At 36.8% G+C, this 23,151-nt stretch overlaps 1 protein-coding gene across 2 annotated transcripts in view; it reads right to left on the reverse strand.

Moving 5' to 3' along the window:
- Nucleotides 1-445: 445 nt before the first annotated feature.
- EYA1 (EYA transcriptional coactivator and phosphatase 1) overlaps nt 446-23,151 on the reverse strand; it is a 161,579-nt gene continuing 138,873 nt past the window's right edge. For both annotated transcript variants that reach the window (XM_032183170.1, XM_032183171.1), the window contains 6 exons: nt 12,146-12,204; nt 11,790-11,950; nt 11,466-11,580; nt 11,026-11,147; nt 8,914-9,014; nt 446-836 (listed from right to left, as the gene is read on the reverse strand). In XM_032183170.1, coding sequence (XP_032039061.1) covers nt 756-836; nt 8,914-9,014; nt 11,026-11,147; nt 11,466-11,580; nt 11,790-11,950; nt 12,146-12,204 — 639 coding nt within the window. In that variant the 3' untranslated portion in view covers nt 446-755. The remainder of the gene's footprint in view (nt 837-8,913; nt 9,015-11,025; nt 11,148-11,465; nt 11,581-11,789; nt 11,951-12,145; nt 12,205-23,151) is intronic.

Here is a 23,151-nt window from a genome sequence, read left to right on the forward strand (position 1 = left end):
CATTTACCTTAACAATATGTAAAAGAATCATTCATTATTACAAATTTACACAAAAAATTCTTCCTGTACATGATTGTCTCAGTGATGTACCTATTTGCTTAAATTAGACATATTTTAAACTACTCTGTAATGTGCTAAAATCAAAAGTAGTTGCTGTACCATAAGGCAAAGGCTTATAATAGCCTTTATTCCTATTATACATATCCTCAGTTATACGATGTCAAAATATAGTCTGTTCATAAATAAGTAAAGATGTACAGAGTACCCTGGGTATGAGAAACCAAAAAGTAAACCTTCTTTACAAGAAAATTACTCCACTGGTATTTTGAAAAATCTCAGTCTTCATTGTGCAATCAAGTTCGCTGTGTTGAAGAAACGGTGTGTGTCACATTGAAGAGTCTAAAAACAACAAAGCACGTGCAGGTCCTTTTTTTCTTCACAGGTACGAACCTTTTATTTCTTTTATTTTTTTTTTTCCTTTTCCATTTCTTTTTGGTAGCAAATACGGTAAAGATGAGTTGTTAAAACATTCACATGGCTTATTTTCATTGGACTTGCAGTACCAGAGTCCACAGCTGTTCTGAAGAAAGAGACATGCTCCTCCATTTACTGAAAGGGCAAGGGTTAAGACCAATTGCAGCTGTACGTCAACATGTTGAAATCACAAAGTTCTGTAGTCCAATGCTGACACAAGACACAGGCATACCATCCACGGGCAGAAGGAGGCTCTGGGGTTTCAAAGTGCTGCTGAGCTGCTACAAGTACTCCAGTTCCAAGGCATGGTGAAGGGCCATAAGGTCAGAGTGGCTCGAGATCCTCCAAAATGGCATAGCATGCTGTGAACAGCACAGACAACATGTAAAAATAACCCAAAGCATTCTGGTATTTAGACCCACCCATTGTCTTTTGCAAGAACATGGTAACACAGCAAGGAAAAAGCAAGAGTCAGAGTTCTTAAACCCCCAAGCCTTTCACATTTATCTCTGGTTTCTCTGACCCCCAGCATAAATTATCAATAACAGCGCATCTATTTGCCAACACAAATAACAATGTCATGAGATGTTAAAGGAAGGGAGGGATTTCTCATTTCTTTTTAAGAAAATCAAATTATGATATATTACAGAAGAAAATGCTGTTTCTAGGAAAAAAATAGGAAAACTATGTTGTACATGAAGCAAGTGGGTAATTTGAGGAAGGGAACAGGACTTCAATAAAATAAAATTAAAAAAAAAAAAAAAAGAAAGGAAGTGATAGTAATATTTACTATCAAAACATATTTATTCTTTGGGAAACTATCCCTGGCAGGTGAGTTATGAACATAGCAGAGATGATTCAGAATAGTTCATATGTTGCTCACATCACTTTGAAGGGAATTTTATCTTGGTGTTTTTTTACAATTTCGGTCATTGTTAGCACTGATCTTAAAACACATTTTCCATATGGGACAATTGAAAAATAAATACATATTTTTTTCCTATTAACTGTAATAAGATCTCACTCTGGAGCACACCTATGTTCACAAAGAACCTGAAGAAACCAAAAACAAATACCAGGAAAAAGCACACATTACTTCATCCATGAAGGGAAAAATCTGATAAAGAATACTTATTATCTTTATTATCTTTAAACTGTAAAACAAGGATTATACTGTCAGCAAGAACTTTTGCATAAATAAATAATAATAATAATAATAATAACCATCAGCTTTCTTTGGGAAAATTTCTATCAATCCCACGGGAAAATAGTTTCCATGCAACAATATTCTTAAGGTTGCACACGGCCATATTCACCATTTCAGTGGGTCAGCTTGTGTCCAGCATCTTTAGGAGGCAAACCACAAGCGGTTTGCTATCACAATAGCTTCTGAGGTCCCCAGTCACTTTATTGACAATTTCTCAGAAAAGGTTTCTTCATCCTCCCCCAGCAATTCCTGAGGAAATTCCTAATTCTATTTAAATCAGCAGCAAAACTCCATCTCTTCTGATCATCACTTCTATGCTGACCTCCTCTTTAATTCAGGTTTTCATTCTCAAGTTTTGAATAGAGAACAATTTTGAAAACAGCATAAAAGCGCGATGTGAAACACACTGTTTCCAGGCGCATGTTTAATGTGAACCCTGCATATTTGCTCTAAACCTCCCCCATCAATCAAACACTTTAGCACATAGCTTATGATAAATTTGTCTTTAGAGTTCAGGTAAACATCTGTCATGATATAAACATGAATTATTTTTAGGAGGATAATGCTTCAATCCAGATATCAATGTGATGATGAATTGGGTTCAACTTATGGAATAAAGCAGAGATTCTTAAAAGAAACTTAATTAAGTGAGTATTGGCAAGTCTCTCTGAAATCAAATGGCAATTGCTAAGGAATAATCATCAGTTGCTTTTGTGAAAGATGGAGGAGATAATGCTGGATTAATTAATATTAATCAGCAAGACTTTGCTAAAGAGTGGTGCATGACCAGCAAAGGAGCACTCTAAGGAATCTGGAAAGCATGCACCAAGTTAAGGACAGGTATTAGCAAGTAGAATTGCAAAATAGGAGGGACTGCAGAGTGATAAATGTGGGACTGAGCACCCAGTGTCCGTGTTTCAAGGTTTTTATTTCAGAATAACTCTGGTTTTCTACCATGGAAAAGATGCCCGCTAACAGCTGGAGAGCATTTGGTGTTTAGCTCTTGTTTAGCTCTTGTTTAGCTCTTGTTTAGCTCTGCTCAAAATATATATATATTTTTTTTGTTCCTTAAAAAAACCCTCCAGAATGTTAGTAAAAGTACAGTGAAGAGGATGATCTGCTTCAGTATGACACTCATGATCTAGAATAAAATGTCATATGGATGTGTCAACATGTGTCCTCATGCAGAGGACATATACAATATGTCCTTTTACAATAACAAAAATTCTACAGGAAGAAAATAAAATGACTGACAAGAAAGCACCACTGGAACAATTCCTCTTTTACTTTGTTTTACTCTGGATTATCACAAAGACTTAAGAAAGAACTACGTCTCAGCTTGAAGATAAATAAGTGAGCCACAGCTGCTTTGGGGGGAAAAATAATAATTCAGAGACAAGTGTTGTTGGAACAAATTCTTAGATTATTTTCAAAACACTTTTACACATTACTCTTGTCCATAAGAAGGAAGCGTTAAACAAGACATCTACTATTTCAGCATCTTTAATCTAGTCTTCTATTGATTTGCTTCTATGCTCCACCAGTGACAGAAACTAGATGCAATTATCTCATTGAGTTACAGCTCCCAGTGTCTTTCCTGTTACACCACATAGACAGTCTGTCTTCTTCACTGTCAGGTCAGGCACCACTGTTTTCCAGCTCAAATCTTTCCTACAGATTCATTTATTGCATCATGCTCAGGAAATGAATGAACAATAGCAAAGAGAAATAAAAATTCCTCATCATACTGTTCTCCAGGATCTCCAAAAGCTTCTGTCTGTCTATCACTTATTGAGGCTGCAAGAACTTCCTGGTAGAACTTATAACATCTGATAGGGGCATTACATCAATGACAAACAGGTACAAGTCTGTGTTTGCAGCTGATCTGAGCCATGTTTGCCAACTGGGGGCACTCAGCAGTGCTACCTCCTTTTCTTGAATTGCTGCAGTTTTCCTCTCCACTCACAAGCTGCAAGGCAGCATGTACCTGGTCTCCCAGCTCTCGCTGTCAGCTTGGCACCACTTGTGCCTCAGCTGCTGGGTCAGAAGGGTGTAAATTGCATACCAAAGCTGTCGTGTGGTGAGGGGTTTGGTGGACATCTGCCTTTGAATAGTGTCTATGCAGAAGCCAAGAGTCAATGACATGGAAGCCCTCCAAGGTCATATAGCAAACTAATGAATAGGGAGAATTGTAGTAATAAATTCTTGGCTTCCAGCTCCCACCTCATGCAGTTCCAGCATTATACTGCTTCCCTAGTAACAACCTCAGCATCACAGAGTGTACACACACCAGGCGTCTAGGGCAGTTAAAGATCCTGATTGTTTTAACAGAAGCTTTAGTTTCTGCTAAATCAAATCACAGTGATTCTTGCTATGATGCCCATATGCAATATTGAGTTTTCGATTACCCTCAGCTGTTTATGGTCAGATTTTAAACCAAAACTTTAAGTGGTCATTATTTTGGCTATATCTTTGTGAATGAAATTCACTTAAGTGTCCTCTGCTTTATTTATATCTGTCTGCGAAAGGAGTATACCTCCATTTATACCATTCAGTTATGAGTGAGGTGTGGAATGAGAGCCTGGAGAGTCCCGTGAAAACAAAGAAGTTGTGTAAATCTCAGGATTATAATTATTTTCAGTTCTTCTGCATATAGGTCAAAGGACTGGCAGTATACTCCCAAGAAATGAAACATGCAACGAACGCAGCGGCTGCACAGGGACTGGAATCTGCATGGGCGCTCTGTGCAGGGGTTGAATGTGGCTGATTCAGATCTCTGTCAATTTGACCCTACAGCACAGACTTCTGAGACTTCTAGCTAAGAGAAGGGGAAACAAATCTGATACAGATCTATATATAGCTACATGCATGTGCCTGTGTGTGTATATGCAATCTCGTACACGTGTCCATATATGTGCATGTGTGTTTACTAGGTATATACAATAATTTTCACTTTATCTAAGAAAGCAAATGACTGTACAAAAGAAAAATGCTTGAAGTAACAAAACGATCTTACAAAACCTTGAACATTATTCCTGTATTACCATGCCCCACATATCTACAACTATTGTCAACAGTGGCAACACAGCCATGAGGCAGAGACCCATTTTTTTCTTACTAAATGAGCAGACAAGAGTTTCTTTGGATATATATTTACTACATATTGCCTTTAGAAAGCGTCTCTGCCAACACTTACCACACATGTCATGCACAACACGTGTCTTCTATTCTGGGCACATGAAAAAATGCTAATATCTCATTTACTACTGTGCGAGAACGGATGACAAATGCTAACCACTAATAAACAAGCAGTGTAACTGGATGCTAATGAAACTATGAGAAAGCTGTTCTTATTGCTTGTTGGAGGAACATATGACTAGACTGGTAGTAAGCAAGGATTTTGTTTACTGTTTCAGTATCTTCAAAGTATATATGAAGCTTTTTTCTACTAAAAGGCATGAATCATTTCAAAGATATTTAATAACATATACTTGATAATAAATATATTTACGACTGTTTTAATGATATTTTGAAATGAAATGTGGTGGTGAAAGTTTGACTTTGTGTTAGTTTGGTAAAAACATGAAAAATTAAATTAACTTAGCAAATCTAATTTTTATAGAGTCATTCAATAACCTAAAAATATTAAGGTAATTAATTTCTGAAACAGAAACAGTATTATTTTTCAGCACATATTTACTAAAAGAACCAATCTGCAACTATTTTATTCAACAAAATAAATGAAAGTGTTTCAATTCAACACATGCACAAAACAAAGACGTTTTTTGATGGCAATACTGAAAAGTGCAGACTATCCTCCTTCCCTGAAATGAATACATATTTCTAAAAAAACCTTACTCCTGAGATTTGTGACACATTTTAATAGAAAACTCATAAGTTTCTGTCATCTTTAACAGTATTTTTGTTGTGTTTCTGCCAGATTTTGCTAAGCAGTCGTCTTTACTTCCTACCCCAAACCTGAGCAGCACAGTGTGACTGCAAGCTTTAAAGTAGTGGCAGATTGGATACCCATTTATATTCTATTTATTGCTCCACGAAGATTTATGATTTTTCCTCTCAATTTTCCTCCAAAGCAATGCAACCATTTCAGAGACAAAGGGAGAAACTGATTTGCCTAGGCTCTCCCAAATCACCTGATTTAAAATCCAGCTCCTCCATGGAGAGATCCTCCTCCTTTGTCTCATCTCGCAAATGAGAAACCCTTTGGAGGATTCTCCTAAGTAGGAAAATACAGGACTTCTTTCTGCCTTATGGATACTTCCCAACTGTGTCTCTAAATGCAAATGCAAGAAGAAGAGCTCAAAAAAAAAAAAAAAAAACAAACAAAAAAAAACGAAATCAGGACATCAGAGTCTCTGGCAGGGAAACCTAGAAACTTATGTCACTGCAGTGGCATGCAGATGTACACAGGGCAAGAAGGCAGCCCCACGCCTGTGCTTGCTGCGGGCACATGGGCACATGTCCCCACACTGTACCCCTTGTCCCCATGCACCCCTTGCCTTTCCCCCCTCTTCTCTCTTCCCTCCTCTCCCTCTTCTCCTGGGGAAGCAGATCCAAAGGTAGCAACCTCCACGTGAACCCTGGAGTTACAGCTGCCCTGACTGCTTGCTGAACTGATCCAGAAGGGTAAGATTTCTCCTCAGCCTGTAATGCAAACGTCCTGAGGATTTTAATTGTCTTATAAAATATTTTGCAGGAAGTGACAGCTCAGCCAAGGTGTTGATACCATGGCTTGTCCCATGCTGCATGAAATGTAAGGGTATGCAGTTTCCTCAGTGTGTTGTATTTATTTTCATCGATCAAAGGAGGCAATTTACTAAAAATGTCTGTCCTAATTCTTTTTTTTCAAAACAGCAATGACCTTTTCACCTGTATTAAAAAGTATGTACTATTGAATTTTTACAACAAAGGCAATAATAAAAAGATTTTAAATGCATTTTTTCTTTTGTTGTATTAACTCAATATTTAGATTAAATAAAGGACAAAAATGAAAAACCTTGTTTCATGACTAAGCAATCAACTAAATTATTGGTGAACTATTTTTTAATAAAAAAAAACATTATCTTTATCACCTCCTAAGCTTGAAGTTCAGATCTTTTCACTAAAGAAACAGAATAAAAATCTTTCATATTAAATAGATTTGAATTTATATGCTCACTTAAAAATACTCACTAGAGCAATCAGTGAAGGGCCATTCTAGCATTAAAGTAGGAAGGACCTACTCTCTGTGTCCCATGTAAAGAAATGCACATATACTAAGGGTTTCCCCACAGGCTAAAGCCCTTCAGCAAAGCACAGTACAAAGGAATAACATAAAATCTGTCCCTGCCTTTAGAATATCTCAAAATCCAATATGCTGATGGGAAGGAAGCAGCTACAGTGTGAGGGGGATAAGAAAGGTAATGGAGACAGTCATGTCAGTTTGGGTTGATGGGCTTCGCATTTTCTGTGGGGGTAGATACTCATTTGTTTCCACACTCACTGGAGAAGATCTAGGCTTTTATAATTTTTCTAATACAGCAATACCATTTATTCATTAGGCAGGGCATATGTCTTAACCTTAAGCATACTTTAGGGTGCATTCCCATGCCTGCTCCTCCTTATAATGCTAAAAACAATCTGAGGAGCAGATAATCAATAAGGCATCATATGAATTGGGAGCAGCTTCCAGTACAGCAAGGCACCACGTGGCTCTTTCTCTTGATGCATCGGAGGGCAAACCCTGCCGTCACAACTTGCAATGGTGAATTGTTTTTAGGTGGAGCAGGACAACAACCCAAGAAGCATTTCCCTTAATCAAATTAATAGTTTCTGCAGAAAGGCTGGGCTGCTGGTACACTTATTTACTTCTCTGGCATTGCTGTAAGAGATAATTTAATCCAGAGCGTCTAACATGCTTTAAATCTGAAAATTCCTTCCACCAAGAAAGAATATACAGAAGCAATGGCACAAAGGAACTTTCTATGCTGCTACACCTCTTAGCAACTGGAAAGGCTTTTTCTTATGCTTTTCTGAATCATGTTTCCTGTTGAAAAAAGCAGTGAATTAGATAATGTTACCAAAAGGACTACTCCTGCCATTATCATATACAACACTATTTCACCGAGCAACAGAAAAGGAACAAAGAAGATTTTTTTTCTACTGATTTTAAATGCAGCTTTTAAAATGTAATCATTTACAGCGGGAAAACATTTCCCTACAAAGATGAAAGGCATTTCTGAAGGAGAAAGGAGCAAACTGTTCCCGTCCGTCCGCCAAAGGGATATATGAAACTGATGCTCTGCAAAGTGCCGGGACAAGCCGGGAACCTGCCTGAAATGCTCCAGGGGCACAAAACCCAGATTTCATGAAGCAAAACCAGTCATTGGTGCATCTGGTAAAATGCCATCTAGGCTAATTTGTTTTACTCTGCCAATTTAGAAAGTTACAGTGGAAACAGATATAGAAGTATCACAGAGATTTTTTTTTTGGTAAAAGTTGTGTAAAAACAATTTACCTGTAAAAGGAAGGAATAATAAAAATGCCCATTTTCATATTTGTTCTCTTATTGTTCCAATAGTCAAAATTATGCCTCATTCCTTCAAGTGAAGACTCCATTTCTGCTTCTCTTTGATAACAGAGTGAGGCTAGTAATACTGCTTATTATTTGCCAGCAGGAAGTATTGCTCTTTATGGAGCTTACTCCACACTGGGGAAAATGTGATTTTTTTCCCTTTCTCCCAGAGAAAGCCATGAGTATTTACCTGAATTAAAATTATGGACCCACAAGAAAACTGAAATTTATGTATAAGTGCTCCAGCCCTACATACCTATTCAAGGTGTGACATATATGTATTTCATATGGTCAAATAGCACACTGCTTTTGATCAGTGAGATTCACCATTTTTTGCTTACATTCATAACACACGATGTGGTATTTTGGGATGCCAATGAAAACAGAACTATTAGTTCTTGGCACAGAAGCCAGGACCCATTTTCTGGATCCTTTTTGAAATACACCAAACATGCATAGCCAGCATAATGTGTCTTTTGGAGAACAGCAGGACACATCATTATCTACAGTTTTATGCAGCTTTCTACCAGATATGATCAAAACATTATAATTCATAAATCAAAGATACAAAAATCAAATGCCAGTGCACACTGTTTCACATATAACAAAAAGACAATTTTACTTTCAGACCACTGAAATCTTGAAAAAGAGCCATTACCTTCTTTGCGCCTTGTTCTTCTTCAACACCATCCCCTATAACCACATACACTACTTTCCTTCCAAATCTCTGAATTATTCGCTCAAAACAACTTTCCTTTCCTGGAAGAAAACCAAAAAAAAACAAAAACAAAAACAAAAAAAAAAAAAAAAAAAAAAAAAAAAAAAAACACAACACAAAACAAAACAGACTATTCAGGATAGGTGGTCACAGGATATCATGAAATCACCTGCTATTATTTTAGCTTGGACCCCCCGAAATTTTGAATACATAATTACAATTACTGCGAGAAAAGGGAGAAGAGCCTCTCCTGCAGGATGGCACCTCTCCTGGTGGTCCAAAACCCACTGAAGCTTTGCTTCTGCCAGAGCAACTGACAGGCGGCATTCAAATCTACCCTGAAAGGTCCTTAAATGTGTATGACATGGTAGATGTAGCATACCAGAGGTCTGCAATATCACCTTTCTTGTCTCCTGCACTAACCTGAGACAAGTTTCAGTGGGGATTTCCCCACCAGGAGAAGTCTCTACCAGCTGTGTACAGCCAGTGTCCTCAACAGAGTAAATTGATTGAATCTGAGTAGAAATTCTAGCTTTCTCTCTGCAACCTGTGACAGCATTAATCACAGCTCCTGGAACAGTAGTATCCTGACATAGGAGGTCGCCAAAAAGATTTGGATTTAAATGCCTCTAATCCAATATATAGGTAAGATCCTTGATCCTGCAATGGGATCCATTAACTTGGCTCATTAGTTCACTGCATAGACCTAGGGAAATGATCCCAATTCTGTACATACAAGGTACCAATACTGGGAAGCCAGAATGTAAGTGAATGCTTACAGTCAAATTTTCTTAAATGCTCCCATTCTGAAAGATCCCTTCAGTCTGGTCATAATGCATGCTTACTTGTGTGTCTGCTGGGTGTCTAGAGCAACTGACAGGAAGAATTGTAATTTTCAAAATAGTTATTTCAGCTATAGGACAATAGAAACCAAACCATTCACTGACACCCTTTAACAGTAGCGCTAGGCATAAAAAACCTGCAACACTAACTAGGTAAAACATTCTTGAAAATTATGAGTTGTGTCATGTTACAAAAATCTCATGATTTTCTGTGACAGTCAGAGACTGGACACGGTATTCCAAAAGTACCCACCATCCTGTATACTTAAAGTTATAAGTGAATATTTACTATGAAGTTTTAATTGAAATGTGTATTTAAAATATTATGATTCAATGTCCTAATTCACCTTAAAGATTCTACAGACAGGTACAGTTACATTTTTACCCAGGAATTGGTTTTAAATCTTTTACGGCAGTGCTATCTAGTTTCTATACAGAATTCTCAACCAAGTTTTTTAAAAAACAAAACCAAACAAAAGTAACCCACCATTTTTTCTTGGCCATTTGAGCTTCCTGTATTATAGATACTTAAAAACACATTAAAAATGTTTTCATGTAGCCCACAATTTTGAGGGAATCTGAGACAGAACAGATACGTCATAATCATGTTAAAAACTACAAGCACTATTGCCATCTGGTACCATGTACCTCTATATGCTCATAATAACATCTTTTATATTGAACCAGAAAACAGAAATAAACATTTGCCCGGCTGAAGCTTATTACAGTCAGTATGAATGAACTTAAATAATTACATTCTGCAACAAAACATTCTTGCTTCTGGTAAATTGTTTACCAAAATTTGCTCCAGAGCACATGAAAATGAATGCAGCCAAGGCTTACCTTCACAGAATTTCTTCTGTTAATCTGAGATGACTGCAGTGGTCTCTACCGACAACCTACCAAAAAGCCATCTAAGCAGCAATATGCATTCACAATTTTGAGAAAACACACAAAAAAAGTTACTATATTTCCTCCTAACAGAGACTGTATCAGTGTTTATAGAGATTAATAAAGTTTTCTGTGCTGGATCATGACATACATAAATAAGCACTTTTAAAGTGCCTTAGCATGAAACGTATTTCATGAGATCAATTATTAATCTGTATACTTCTAAATATGTATTAAGAAAAAATAAATAGAGACTACAGCAGCTTTTTATTTAGAATCACAGCTACACATATAGCACAACGTTATAAAAATAGCTCACCTATTTTAGTTGCACTGTAAATATTCTCTATGGGAAATACGACCCCTAATCCATACAACAAGACTTTTGCCAGAGCTGGAATTAGTTGAGTAGTTGTTACAAGAATATTCACACAATTTGTCCTGTGGAACAGAAAACACAATTTTTTTTTTTATTTTTTTTTAACAAAATGAAACAAAACATCAAATCAAACCAAACCAAATAAAAGTTTATCCCTCCCATCAGAAACCTTCATCATTATTATTGTCACTCACTTTGTGAAGAAAGTTATTTTTCTCCACCTTATGGGAGAGCAAAGTATAGAACATCAGGGTCAGACCAGAACAAGGAATGAGAAGGTCCCCCAGGTCAGTGTTTTGTCCACCAGACCAGGCAGCCTCTTCTAAATCACCAGCAGACATCCTAATGTTTTTTAACTGCTCCATGCTCTTCATACTCACCTTGAATGAATAAGGGTGAGTGCTTTCAGTGCAAGTGTTAACCAAGAATCCGTCAAAGCTTCAATTTCTGCTCTTAGTTGTAACCATGCTTCTCTTTTTGCTGGACCAAGAAGACCTGCGGAGTAGATAAGGGCATGTCTGCACCAAAATTAAGTGACATTCTGTCATTTTCCTTTGTTTTCATTAGTTCAGATACAAGTTTCCACACAGTGCAAACTAAACAGCTAGTTAAATATTACGATGTTAAAAAAGTAACAGAAAACAAAAATCTTTCCTTTTTGTTGCTTCTCATTTATATTTGTTATATACTTCATAGTCACTTGCCTCCAACATTGTTTTTGTAGGTATTGTATATTTCTTTTACTCGTCTGTAACGGAAAGCCAATTTTCTCATCCAGTCGACTCCTCCACGCACCCCCGTTGCGAGGCACAAATTAGCACTGGTGGCGGCTGCAGGAAAGCCATCCGTTCCAAAGTTATAGGTGCTATTTAGAGATAAGAAAACCCCAAAGTTAACTGAGTGCAAAAGGCTATATTCAACCATCAGCTACTCACTGCTGGCTTGCAAAGGCTAAAACAGCTAAAAAGACAATGGGCTACTGTAAGCATTACAGCAGTTTATCACTTTCCCAGGGATAAACTTGCAAAGCAACATTTTATCTCTGTCAGTTCTCTTGTACCTTAAATCTTGACCGTTGTCATCTGAAGACACGTCATCAATGTGAACCTGGTCGCATTCCTAAAGTGAAAGAAAGACTTTAGGATTTTCTTGATCTTGCAAATCTTAAAAATAAAACTATAAAAAGCCATGAGCAATCTACTCATCAGGGATATTTTTAATTGTGGAAATCAGTAGATGGCAGTCTTGTTAAAACAACTATTTTACCTATTCCTTGTGCTCATTTCTTAGAATAAATGCACACCATGATTAGCTACTACTGTTAAATGGCTTTCCAAAAACACATTTTTGTGTTTAGAAAGGAAAGTGGTTAAAAACAATTAGCATATGTGTTCCATAAATGTTCTTGTAGCCTTTCAGGTACCTTAAAACATCAGGCTGCTCAAAGCTGATTCAGTCAGTGCATAAGTGTAACTGAAACCAGACATTTTGGTAAATGTAACATATTAGAAAAATTAAACCTGATGCTAACCGCCAATGAAATTATGACCTCTGATTGCTGTTGAGCCACACACCAACACAGCCTGAGGCCAGTGTTTCAGAGGACTGCAGACGAAAAATCTGTTCCTAGTTTGCCATTCATTTGAGAGTTGTGAGTTTCCTTCTCTCTCTTTGGTCTTAGTGCATGAAAGCAGCATGCAATGATGAAGAAAATCCGAACAGAAATAGCCAGATGAAACCATCTTTCTTCAGCAACTTGCATGCAAACTAACACAGCATATTTATAATTAGCTTTGTCCATCACTAGATTTAAAATCATAATGCATATTTTTTATCCACTAAAAACTTTAAAACATTACTATTAACAATTTAACTTTTGGCAGGAAAACAAATAGACCTCTGGCACTGTAGATCAATCTCAATTCAGTGACTGGAACATAATGGATTTGAGTTATTTTAATAATTTCCTCTTTTCTCACTTAATGTGAAATCCTATAACAAACATGATCTATTTTAAATATGAAAATATTTCAGTCCTTTATTTTTGTGTTACTGCTTTCCTCTGAACAAATTTTTCTCTCTCCATGGATTTCTGAGGAAGGGAGGGAAGATAGAAGTGGAAAGAAACTCAAACCAGCTGTTCCCTAACAGAATTAAAATCATGACCCTCAACCCTTTTTCTAAAACATCTATTTTCCAGCCAACCCTCTCCCAGCAAGCAGCAAGCTCCAAGGAGGAAAAGACTTTGACCCTGTAACCTTCTCCTCCTCTCCTGAGGTCAACAACCTCAGATAAGAAAAGAGCTGAAGAAATCTATTTGGCCTCACATGATGGCTGTGAATTTTAGATTTTTAAAAACATGGGTCTATAAAAAATACCCCAGAAACTTTTCAAATGATTTAGAAGAGTAATGTGTGGTCTTTTGCACTTCTACAACATGGAATTCTTCTAATACACACTCTTGTATATTTTATATACAGTAGTAACATAATAGAGGCAAAATGATAACCAGCACAGGAAAGACGACAGTACAGTTGCTCATATTTAACCACCATACAGTAAATCTCCTCCAAAGGCAGACCAAATGTATTAGATGTACGGACACAGCTGAAACTACAAGTGTGAACATGTGTTGCAAAGCTTTGAAACGCAACTAGACTAAAAAAATTCAGAAGCTTCTTCAGCAAGGTGTCAAATTCAAATAAAATAAGTTGTGCTGTTGTTTTTTAAAACCAAAAGTAACTTTCTGTCCAAATGCCTGTGAAGTTAACAACTGAATGTGCACTGAGTATAAGCTGTAGAAAGGACACCCTCCAAAGTTACCCATTTTAGTTTTTCTTCCATTGCGCTCAGTGTATTCTATCTGGGTCTCCATGGATCAAAAACTTAAGCTTGAATTGCCAATGTAGCAGTGAAAATTATCAAGTCAAGAGCCTCCTCTGCCAGCTTGGAAATGATGAATGACAACTGGAAAAAGTTGCTGGAGAAAAAGATTCAAAACAAAAATTTTGGAGAAAGTGACTTTTTTTTTTTTTTTTTAGCAAGCATAAAACTAAAAGAAGGAGTACAAGATCATCTTAAAGGAGAGGTTGAAAGAATGAATAAGTTTACAAACTTCTGAATTTCACTCAGATGTAAATCAGAAGCATGACGGATGAGACCATTACACCTTAGATCCCACGGTTAGAGAGGATGTGGACCTTTATATTGAAGTGCAAGGTCTTGGGACCATCACAAGCCCTGGGATATGTCAGATCTTATTTCTTTTCTTCTGCTCTTTGGTAGGCAGAAAGTGAGAACTGAAATTATACAAATGATATAAATCACAGTATTGAAAGAAAGAGATTTTGGAGCGAAAACAAAACAAAACAAAACAAAACAAACAACATCAACAACAAATAAAGACTGAAATTGGTGATATAAAGGCTGAGAAACCGTGTCGAGAAAGCAAGTAAAGTGAAGAAAAGGTCATAAACCTCACAAATTTCAGGTGAAATACTGCATATAATGGAGAGCATCCTCATTTGTGAGAAGAAAAAAGTCAAGTTGGCAAAATTTAAAGCACAAGTAATACATGTTATAATTTGGAAAGGACTGAAGACAAATGTGATTGACACTACATTACAAGTAAAGGAAGGTCACAAACAGTGCACAACTGTTTTGTTCCTCTTGAGTGGCAGGGCACTGCTTTCAGGCTAAATGTGAGATCGGAGTGCCAGGTATTTTTTCATGCTGTCTAGCTGACTTGGACTTTGTGGTAATGACTGATGGGGTGCATTTTTCAAACCCTGAACATAGGAAGGAAAAACACTCATTTACCAATTGCTCTTTTACAAGTGAAGTTATTTAGCAATAGCTCTTCAAATAAGCCAATTACTTGCCCACTGTTAATTGATTTGGTCCAACTTTCTTTTTGAACACCTGGTGTTTGTTTTCATCTGATTTTTTTTTGTGGAGCATTTTGCTCTTGAGCAAAGACAATCACTTGAGACACTGTCCAGTTCCCTGACTAGGTATAAGCAAGTACCCACATGTTCAACACTTTAAAATAGCAGTTCACTCAATATTCATCATAACCAGGGCTATACTAAAATGAAGTTTTACATTGATCAACAGATAAAGTATGCATTTCCAATTACTACTTTTTTGCAAAGATATAACATTTTACATATAAGATAATGAAAATCTAAAGACTCATAAATTCCTCAATTACTTCCCAAAATAGCTTTTGTGGTGGGAACCAGCTTAGGGCTAAACAACAATGCAGAAAACAAAACAAAACAAAATGGCTTGTTTGTAGGTTTATCATTTTAAACATTTACAGAATATATTTAAAACTTTTTGTAACACTTTTGTAGGAAATACAGTACTAGTGTTGTCCCTCTAATTTCTCTGGTGAAGTAATATTTGAAATTAATATTGAAAGTCCCTGTAGAAACACTACAAATACATGTTATTTATGCAGATGTATTTTATTATGATAGAATCAGTATAGTAGTCAGCTCCAAAGTAGAACATTAAAATTGTTGGATTCTCTTTTAAAATAGCCTGAATTGGCAAGTGAGGAGCAAAGTATCCCGTGGTTTATGTATAAAGATTATGCAGCAAGCTGTGTTTTGCTCCTAAAGGTATTGACCTTGCAACTTCAGTGTATCCAGTTTGAAATCTTCATGAGGGACTACAAGTGATGACATGTTTGCACTGAAGGTTTAGATTTCAGGCAGGCAGGCTGAGATGCAGCTCTGTGCTTTGGGAGATCTCTCTGGAAAGCTAAATGCACTTGGTATAGTTCAGGGATAATATGTTCAGAAGTGCAAAGCATCTTAAGACACCTAAATCCTATTCTCGCATAGGTCCACCTAAATTGCACTGATTTTAATAAAGCCACTGCCAAAGCACTTAACTCACCTTTGAAAAAAAGATTTGAGTGAATAAAATGTACAGAAATTATAAAAGACACTATGCATAGTGCCATATGCAACTTCACTGCGTGAGAAGCAGGTACAGGACAGGACAGGTATTCTCAAAAAGCAATTTAGGCTACTTAAGTGACTCTGTTCTGACTCCCCTCCAGTCAGGGGAGACAGAATTGTTCAGAGTGACTCAGACAGCTCAAGTGGAAACCCTGATCTCAAATCTCCCACCCAGGGGAGATTTACTCCCCTGCAGCTACGGTAGTACAAGCCAGAGGAGCCAGCAACATTTGCTGAAAACGTGGCATTAGTTAATAACTTCCTAGACAGTCAAGAAGGCTATTGCCATAACATTTGCTCAGTGTTGAAAACATGCTCCACAAGGAGGAGGTATGCTGCCCTTTAGAGAGATAAGCATGAGATGGTGTGCAGGGAGCAGAGCCAAGCTGCACAGGCTGGGAACAGCAAGTTGCTGCCCTGCACATGCATTTCCCCCTTCCCCTACAGCCAAGGCCAGAAATCAGAGGGTCACACCCAAGCTGGTGCTTTTCCTTGGTCAGTTTTCTGAGAGGCCAGCACACTGACTTGATGGCTGTGATAGGGACAGGCAGGAGTGTGGCAGGATGGCAGGAGCAGGACTGGTGCTCAGGATAGCAGCCAGACTGTGCGCAGCGCAGCAGCCCGGAGCTGTCTCAAGGAAGCACTGCCTGGGAGCTGGGGAGGTTTGTTCAAAAGGACTCATGGAAAAATTGTATTTTATTGCATTTGCATTTAATTCATCTTCTGTAAAGAAAGAGAGCAGGGCATTTTATTACAGAAATGGCACCATGAAAGAGAGCAAGTTGTGAAATGCAGGAAGATTTAAAAGCCTTTAGAACCCCAAATAAGCAATTGTGGAGAGAAAGAATGTATTTTCCAAATACTTTTAAAGTCCAAGTGTGGGTGAGGGAGGACTCTATTAACATGCTTAAAGCATGCTGAAAGCGTGCGTATAGATATATCATTAGTGATGGTACTAGGATTTATCATATAGCCTAGGGGAATATGAACTTTGTATCCCTCAGACCTTCCAATGCCACAACTGGTAGCTTAGCTTGAAACACATCTCCTGCAGCAGCTAAGTTAAACCAACAGATGTTGCACATAGTAATCAAGGCTTGTTACTGCATTCCCTTCCATCAGCTCTGCTTTGGAGCTGGGACCAACGACAGATATATGCTTGCAGGAGCTCCTTAAAATTGCTGCAGTTGTTTGCTAAGTCAAAAAATGTCTCCAGTGAAATGCACTAAGCCAAAGAAAAACAACTGAAAATGAATGACTAGATGAGTCTACCCTAAGCCTTGTACATGGAAAGCTTCTGTCTTCTCTCTCCTCCATTCCCAGAGCATTTGCTAACTCCTTCCTGCTCACTTTTCTTCCTTCTCTTTTCTGTTTTTGTATGATGAGCCAAAAACTCCCAGAGATGCTCCAGTCATCATTCACAGCTCTTAAAATGTCTGAACCTATGTAACCTTCTGGAATTGTTCCTTTAAACTAACTTCGGATTTTTATAAAGATTCATATGCAAAGCATTAAGTTATGGCAGAAATGTTCTGCAAATATTTATATTACTTTGTTCCTTCACTACCACCCGTCAAGTTGTGCACTTTTGCCATAATTATGTAAAATATGCCTTACTACTCAATTTACTGTAGGAAAATTAATAATAATAACAATAAAAAAAAGAGATTAAGGCTGCTACAGGAGTTCCTCTTATCTGTGCCAATACCACATGCCAAGTGGAGTGACGTAATGGCTAGCATGCTGATCTACATTTCAGTGTTACAAAACTAACAAAATAAATCTATTAAGTTTTCTGCCTTTGAATAAATATTGAGTGTAAGATAACTGGACAGCTTTGCACACTATGAAAAGGAATAATGTGAATAATGTTATGAACGTAACCTCAGAGGATGCCACAGTATTACCATCCCAAATCTGCTGACTATAGCTAGAATACATTTCCACATTTGCTTAATCTTCCTAATTTACCGTGAGAAAACTAACACCATGCTGTCAACTAACTGTTTCAGTACCTTAGTCTGCAAAGTAAAATGACAGGAAAAGAAAACAAAACAAAAAAAAAAAAAAAAGAGGAAAAAAAAATCCAACAACCCCAAAATTTTAGAACAAGCTATTTTCATTTTGCCTTTACATCAGCGTGTCCATTGAGACAACCTGGAAGCTGGCCAACTCACAGGAAATGATTGCTGGGATTCTCTGTTCCTCTCATATCTGTCATTACGCAATTATATCCACTGCTGCATTTTCCCTACTGAACGGTAGAGAAATGTGGTCATGTACATGTGAGAACAGATCTGGCATAACAAGTTAAAGCTGCAATCCTTTATAAATGCGGTGTATCTGAAAACCCTTAATTAAAAAAAAAATAAAATCCTCATGTATGCTGCTATGTGTTATGTACTTTTTTTACAACAGGTATATCTCCGTGTATGTCTCATCTAGAAGTCAGAAATATCCCTTTTTAGGTCTTAGGTTTTTATACCTGCTCCACAAATATTTGGAACTTCTATAAACCATCACAATGTGTGTCTTTGGGAGACAAAGGTGCATACAAATTCCAAAGACAGTTTGCTAAATTGTGAATGACTTTTATTTTATTTTATTTTATTTTATTACAAATCATTTGCTTTCTCCATCTTTTTAGTTATAGCTGATTACTCCAACTAACCTCTATTCTAATTTTAGAAAAATGGCACGCAAGGATCCCAATGTTATTTAATTACAGTAATTAAATTCAAAAAGTAAATTCCATTTTTTTCTTGACTGGAAGGACAGCAAACTCTTTAGTACGTGTGCAGGTTAGAAAATCAATATAAAGTAAAACAACACCACATCTGTAACCTGTATATATGCACAGCCTGTAGCAAATGAACCTCTACTGTACTTGCTAAGCATACAAAAGAACTCCACACTTCCTTTCAAGCTGAGGCAATAAAGGCTTAAGTGCTGAACTTCCTAACCCATCATCCTGGAATGCCTGCTAACATACAACATAAATCCATGTGAAAAAGCAGAGACTACGGTTCGCAGGTTCTCAATACTGGCACTCAATTGGCAGGACCTGTCATCTCTGTCTAGCCTGCACTTTGTGACCCTAACATTTTCTCTTCTTTCCCACCACAATTATTCGTCACTGAAGAAAAAAGGTGCAGATTACCTGTGGGTCAGGCACAGGATATGAAGAACAAAGAGAGTTCTTGAAATCCACTTCATTCTGTCTGACAATTTGTGGATGAACAGTCAAGGAACTAAATCAGGCAGTGAAGACTTTAAAAACACTCCCATATTAAACTTAAGACTATAAAAAGAAACCTAAAGTGTAAAAAAAACAAACAAGCAAAAAGAAAAAAAGAAAACAAAAACAAACAAAGCAAAACACAATAAAAAAAACATGTTTCATGGTTAAAATGTCAAATCAAAACAAAGATAAAGTTAGGTTATTAGCTATAAAAAGATGGAAAAATAATAAGCATGGGGGACTAAGAACTCAAATTATTTAACAAACTCATTGTTGAAACTCAGAAGTTCTCTAATGCACTGGACATTTAACTGCTGTAAAATACACAACAGAGTCCATTATTTTCTAATAGAAAAAGTGATTTAAATCCTATTCTGCTTGCTCACATGAACAAGTGCAGTTGGATTAAATGCAGTACTCCCAAAGTAAACAGTGTTTGTTCCAAAATAAATACAGATCTCATTCTGCAATTTGTGTTTATTGCAGTAGCTACACTAAAATCAAGGTTTACATTTTCTTTTCAGCTGCACCTTGTAACTAGAAGAATTCAACTTAAAATAAACTATGATTTAAGAAATATCTATATAACAACTATTATGTGCCAGTTATGTTCCCACAGCAAAAGAAAACACTATTTTGCTAGTTTGCTTTGCCTTACAAGTGTAATGAAGCATGTATTTCAAGAACTGACAGCAATACATTAGGATCTTTCCATTTTCTGTTGGAAAGGTAGATCAAAATGTAAAATCATACTTGGTCAAAGGGTCAGCAGAGCTCAGGACAATTGCAGAAAGTGTAGTCCTCTAAAAACCAGAGCTTTCTCACTTGCACTAGGGTGCAGAGTTCCAGGCCAACAACAGACTCTTGCTAGAACTCCAATAGAAAAATTTGCCATTCTATTTCCATACATTTTGCAGGATAAGACAAAGCAAGAGGATGGTATCAGAGAAAAAAACACAAACAAACAAACAAACAAACAAAAAAAAAACACAAAACCACACAATTGACAGAAAAGGCTAAATACTACTCAAGTTTATCTTTTTAAAGAGCCTGTGTAACTCCTGGGAAGGGCAGTGTTAAGTTCAAAATGTCAAATCCACTTTATTTTAAAAGTTCAGCACTTCACATTGTAAATACCTTCTTTACGACATGATTCATGTTATCTACAGATATATAGTTTTGAAAACAAAACAAAACAAAACAAAACCTATGACTAAAACCACCTATGACTAATGAAAGCTAGTGAAAATAAAATAAAAATGTGTTTAAAGAACTAACAAAAGTCATGAACCTGGTCAGAATGTCCTGAATTATTCCCAAATGTATTAACTTGAAAGTATACTTTATACTTTAGGAATACATACATTTTATTGAAACTATATACTAAGGTTTTTCAAATACATTTAAGTTTCAAACAATTTCAAAATTAAACTTATGCAATGACTGAACTTTCCATAGAAGCCTTAAAACAATGTCTCATATCTCAGGAAATGAGAATGCTCTTTTAGTTTACATAGAAACTTTTCACAAGAAGATGTGACCTCTCTCATTTCTGTGTGATCAATTCATTTAAAAAAGCTAGTGGGACAAAGACTGGGATTAAAATTCTCTCAATTTTTTTTTTCTTTTTTTTTTTTTTTTCAGTACAGGCAGCTAAACATTTTGCTCTATAGGCAACCTAAAGAGCTTTGCACAAAACTTTGCATTTTTCTCCCTTCCTTTCTTCTCCCTCCCCAGATGTTGTTGGGGAGATGTTCTGTGGCAGAAGCAGGGAGTCAGCTGAGGCAAAACTGCCTTGTCCATCTGGGGCAGAGGATGACTATCTGCTTTGCCAAATCTCTGGAAATGTTAGTTGGCAGCTTTAGTGTCACCTTACAGCCTTACATTTATAAAAAGGGGAAGGAACAGGAATGTAAATTAAGTGATAAAGTGATGTTATGAGCTTGGTAGACTTGGTAATTCAGCTGAGTTGTATGGGTGTAAAGACCACTCCATCTGATTTTCTTGAGAAAGGAAATCATACAAGGCTTATCTTCAGTGACACCTAGTTTGAAGGTACTCATCAGTGGTAATATGAAATAATTTATGTGATTAATAATTGTATAAGCCTATAGGAATGATTTTCTCAAGTGAACTATGGAGGTATTTGTTATTCTTTGTAACTCGTACTCATGAAGCACAGCAACACGTTCCACAACAGCCAGGCATCATACATTTCAGATGGGTCAAAACTTTTAGCTGGGTTTTGCACATACCAGCAAAGCCACAGTTCTGCCTACAAATAAATACTTTGTCTTGTTTTTCTGTTCATTTACCTACAGCTACATATACAGTCTAATTTAGTTCCACATTCATGAAGAGGAACTTCATGAGCTTTCTGCAAGTCACCCATGGTTGTAATGTCACATAGATGATAAACTGTTTCTAGTCACTCCTTCGTATACCTATCAGGGAAAACTCCTTACCCTGATTTGTATTTCCTTTCTTTTCTTTACTTCCTGCAGTGAAACTGAGCTGTTTTTGGATTGCTACTGTGAAAAACCAAATGCAAATAGATGGGCATTCTGCTAAGATAACTCTACTGCAGTGCCTGCTGGAATAGAGTTCACAATCATTGGTTCATTAGAAAGCAAAATCTCCTAACTTTTGTAGGACTTAAAGTACCTTAAAAATTAGGTTTACATCTAAAAATAAATATAGTGCTGTAAAACAAGCAAACAAACAAACAAACAAACCTTTACTGAAGTTTTTGAAATAATCATATTCTATTTTCCTAGAATTCTCTATTACTGAATGCAAATCATGGGATCCTCATTGAACATACCTAGCCACAGCCTGGTCAGGAAGTTGGAAGTTCCCATTGCAGACAGCACAGACATCAAGAGGAGGTGCACTCTTATTTCAGCCCAAGTTTCATCCCCTTTCTAAACAGATGTTCCTTTGGAGGCCCTGAGTGACTCTGACTACTCTGGATGACCAGAAAAGTTCAGCTGCTGTCCTTACAGTATTTGGGGATTGGAAGGAGATAATTCAGCCAGTTCTATCTGAAGTTATCCTCTCTCTGCAACCATCCACTATATTTCACTGGCAAAAAAAAAAGCTTTTTCATCAACCTGTCTTGTATTTGTCTATTTCTGAATTTGATGGCCCAGAAATCTATTTTAACCATGCTTTACATACCTTCCTACCTGTTTTTGTAACACCTGACTAAAGCTGTTTCTTATTCATCATCCACGTAACCACTTAAGAAGTAAAAGGCCAAATGTCCACCAACACTTGCTAGGTCCATCTTCCAATACCAGTCAAATCAGGCTAACTTTGTGAAAATCAGATAGATGCCTCATAGCTGTAGAACCAGACCTAGTGGCCTTAATATTAACTTCTGTCGTTTTCTTCATTGCTAAATGAAGCTCATTCAGCAAAACCCATCACTTTCTTACAGGCTGGACTATTATATTCTCAACTTTTGTATTTTTAGCAATCATTATTCATATGATCAACGTGAATGATTACATTCAACAATCATAAAGAGCTCATTCCGTTTTTATCTGCATCTCAGGCTCTATGGAATGTACTTTCATACAAAATATATTTCTTTCATAGACTGGTATCTACATATTTTTAAGAAAGACATTCACATTATGCAAGAATGCACATGCTATTTTTTTTCTAGTGTTAGAGAATATGAGAACATATAATGTCCTTAAGAAATACATTTACTTTGGCATCATCTTTGTCAATATTTACTTTTGGGTCAGTCTCCTGTTTACCTCAAGAGGAGATAATGTCTAGTCATCAACAGCTCTGTTCCTCTGTACTGAAAATATATATATTTTTACTGACATCAACACA

Source organism: Aythya fuligula, chromosome 2 (assembly GCF_009819795.1).
Source record: "Aythya fuligula isolate bAytFul2 chromosome 2, bAytFul2.pri, whole genome shotgun sequence".
Classification (NCBI taxonomy): domain Eukaryota; kingdom Metazoa; phylum Chordata; class Aves; order Anseriformes; family Anatidae; genus Aythya; species Aythya fuligula.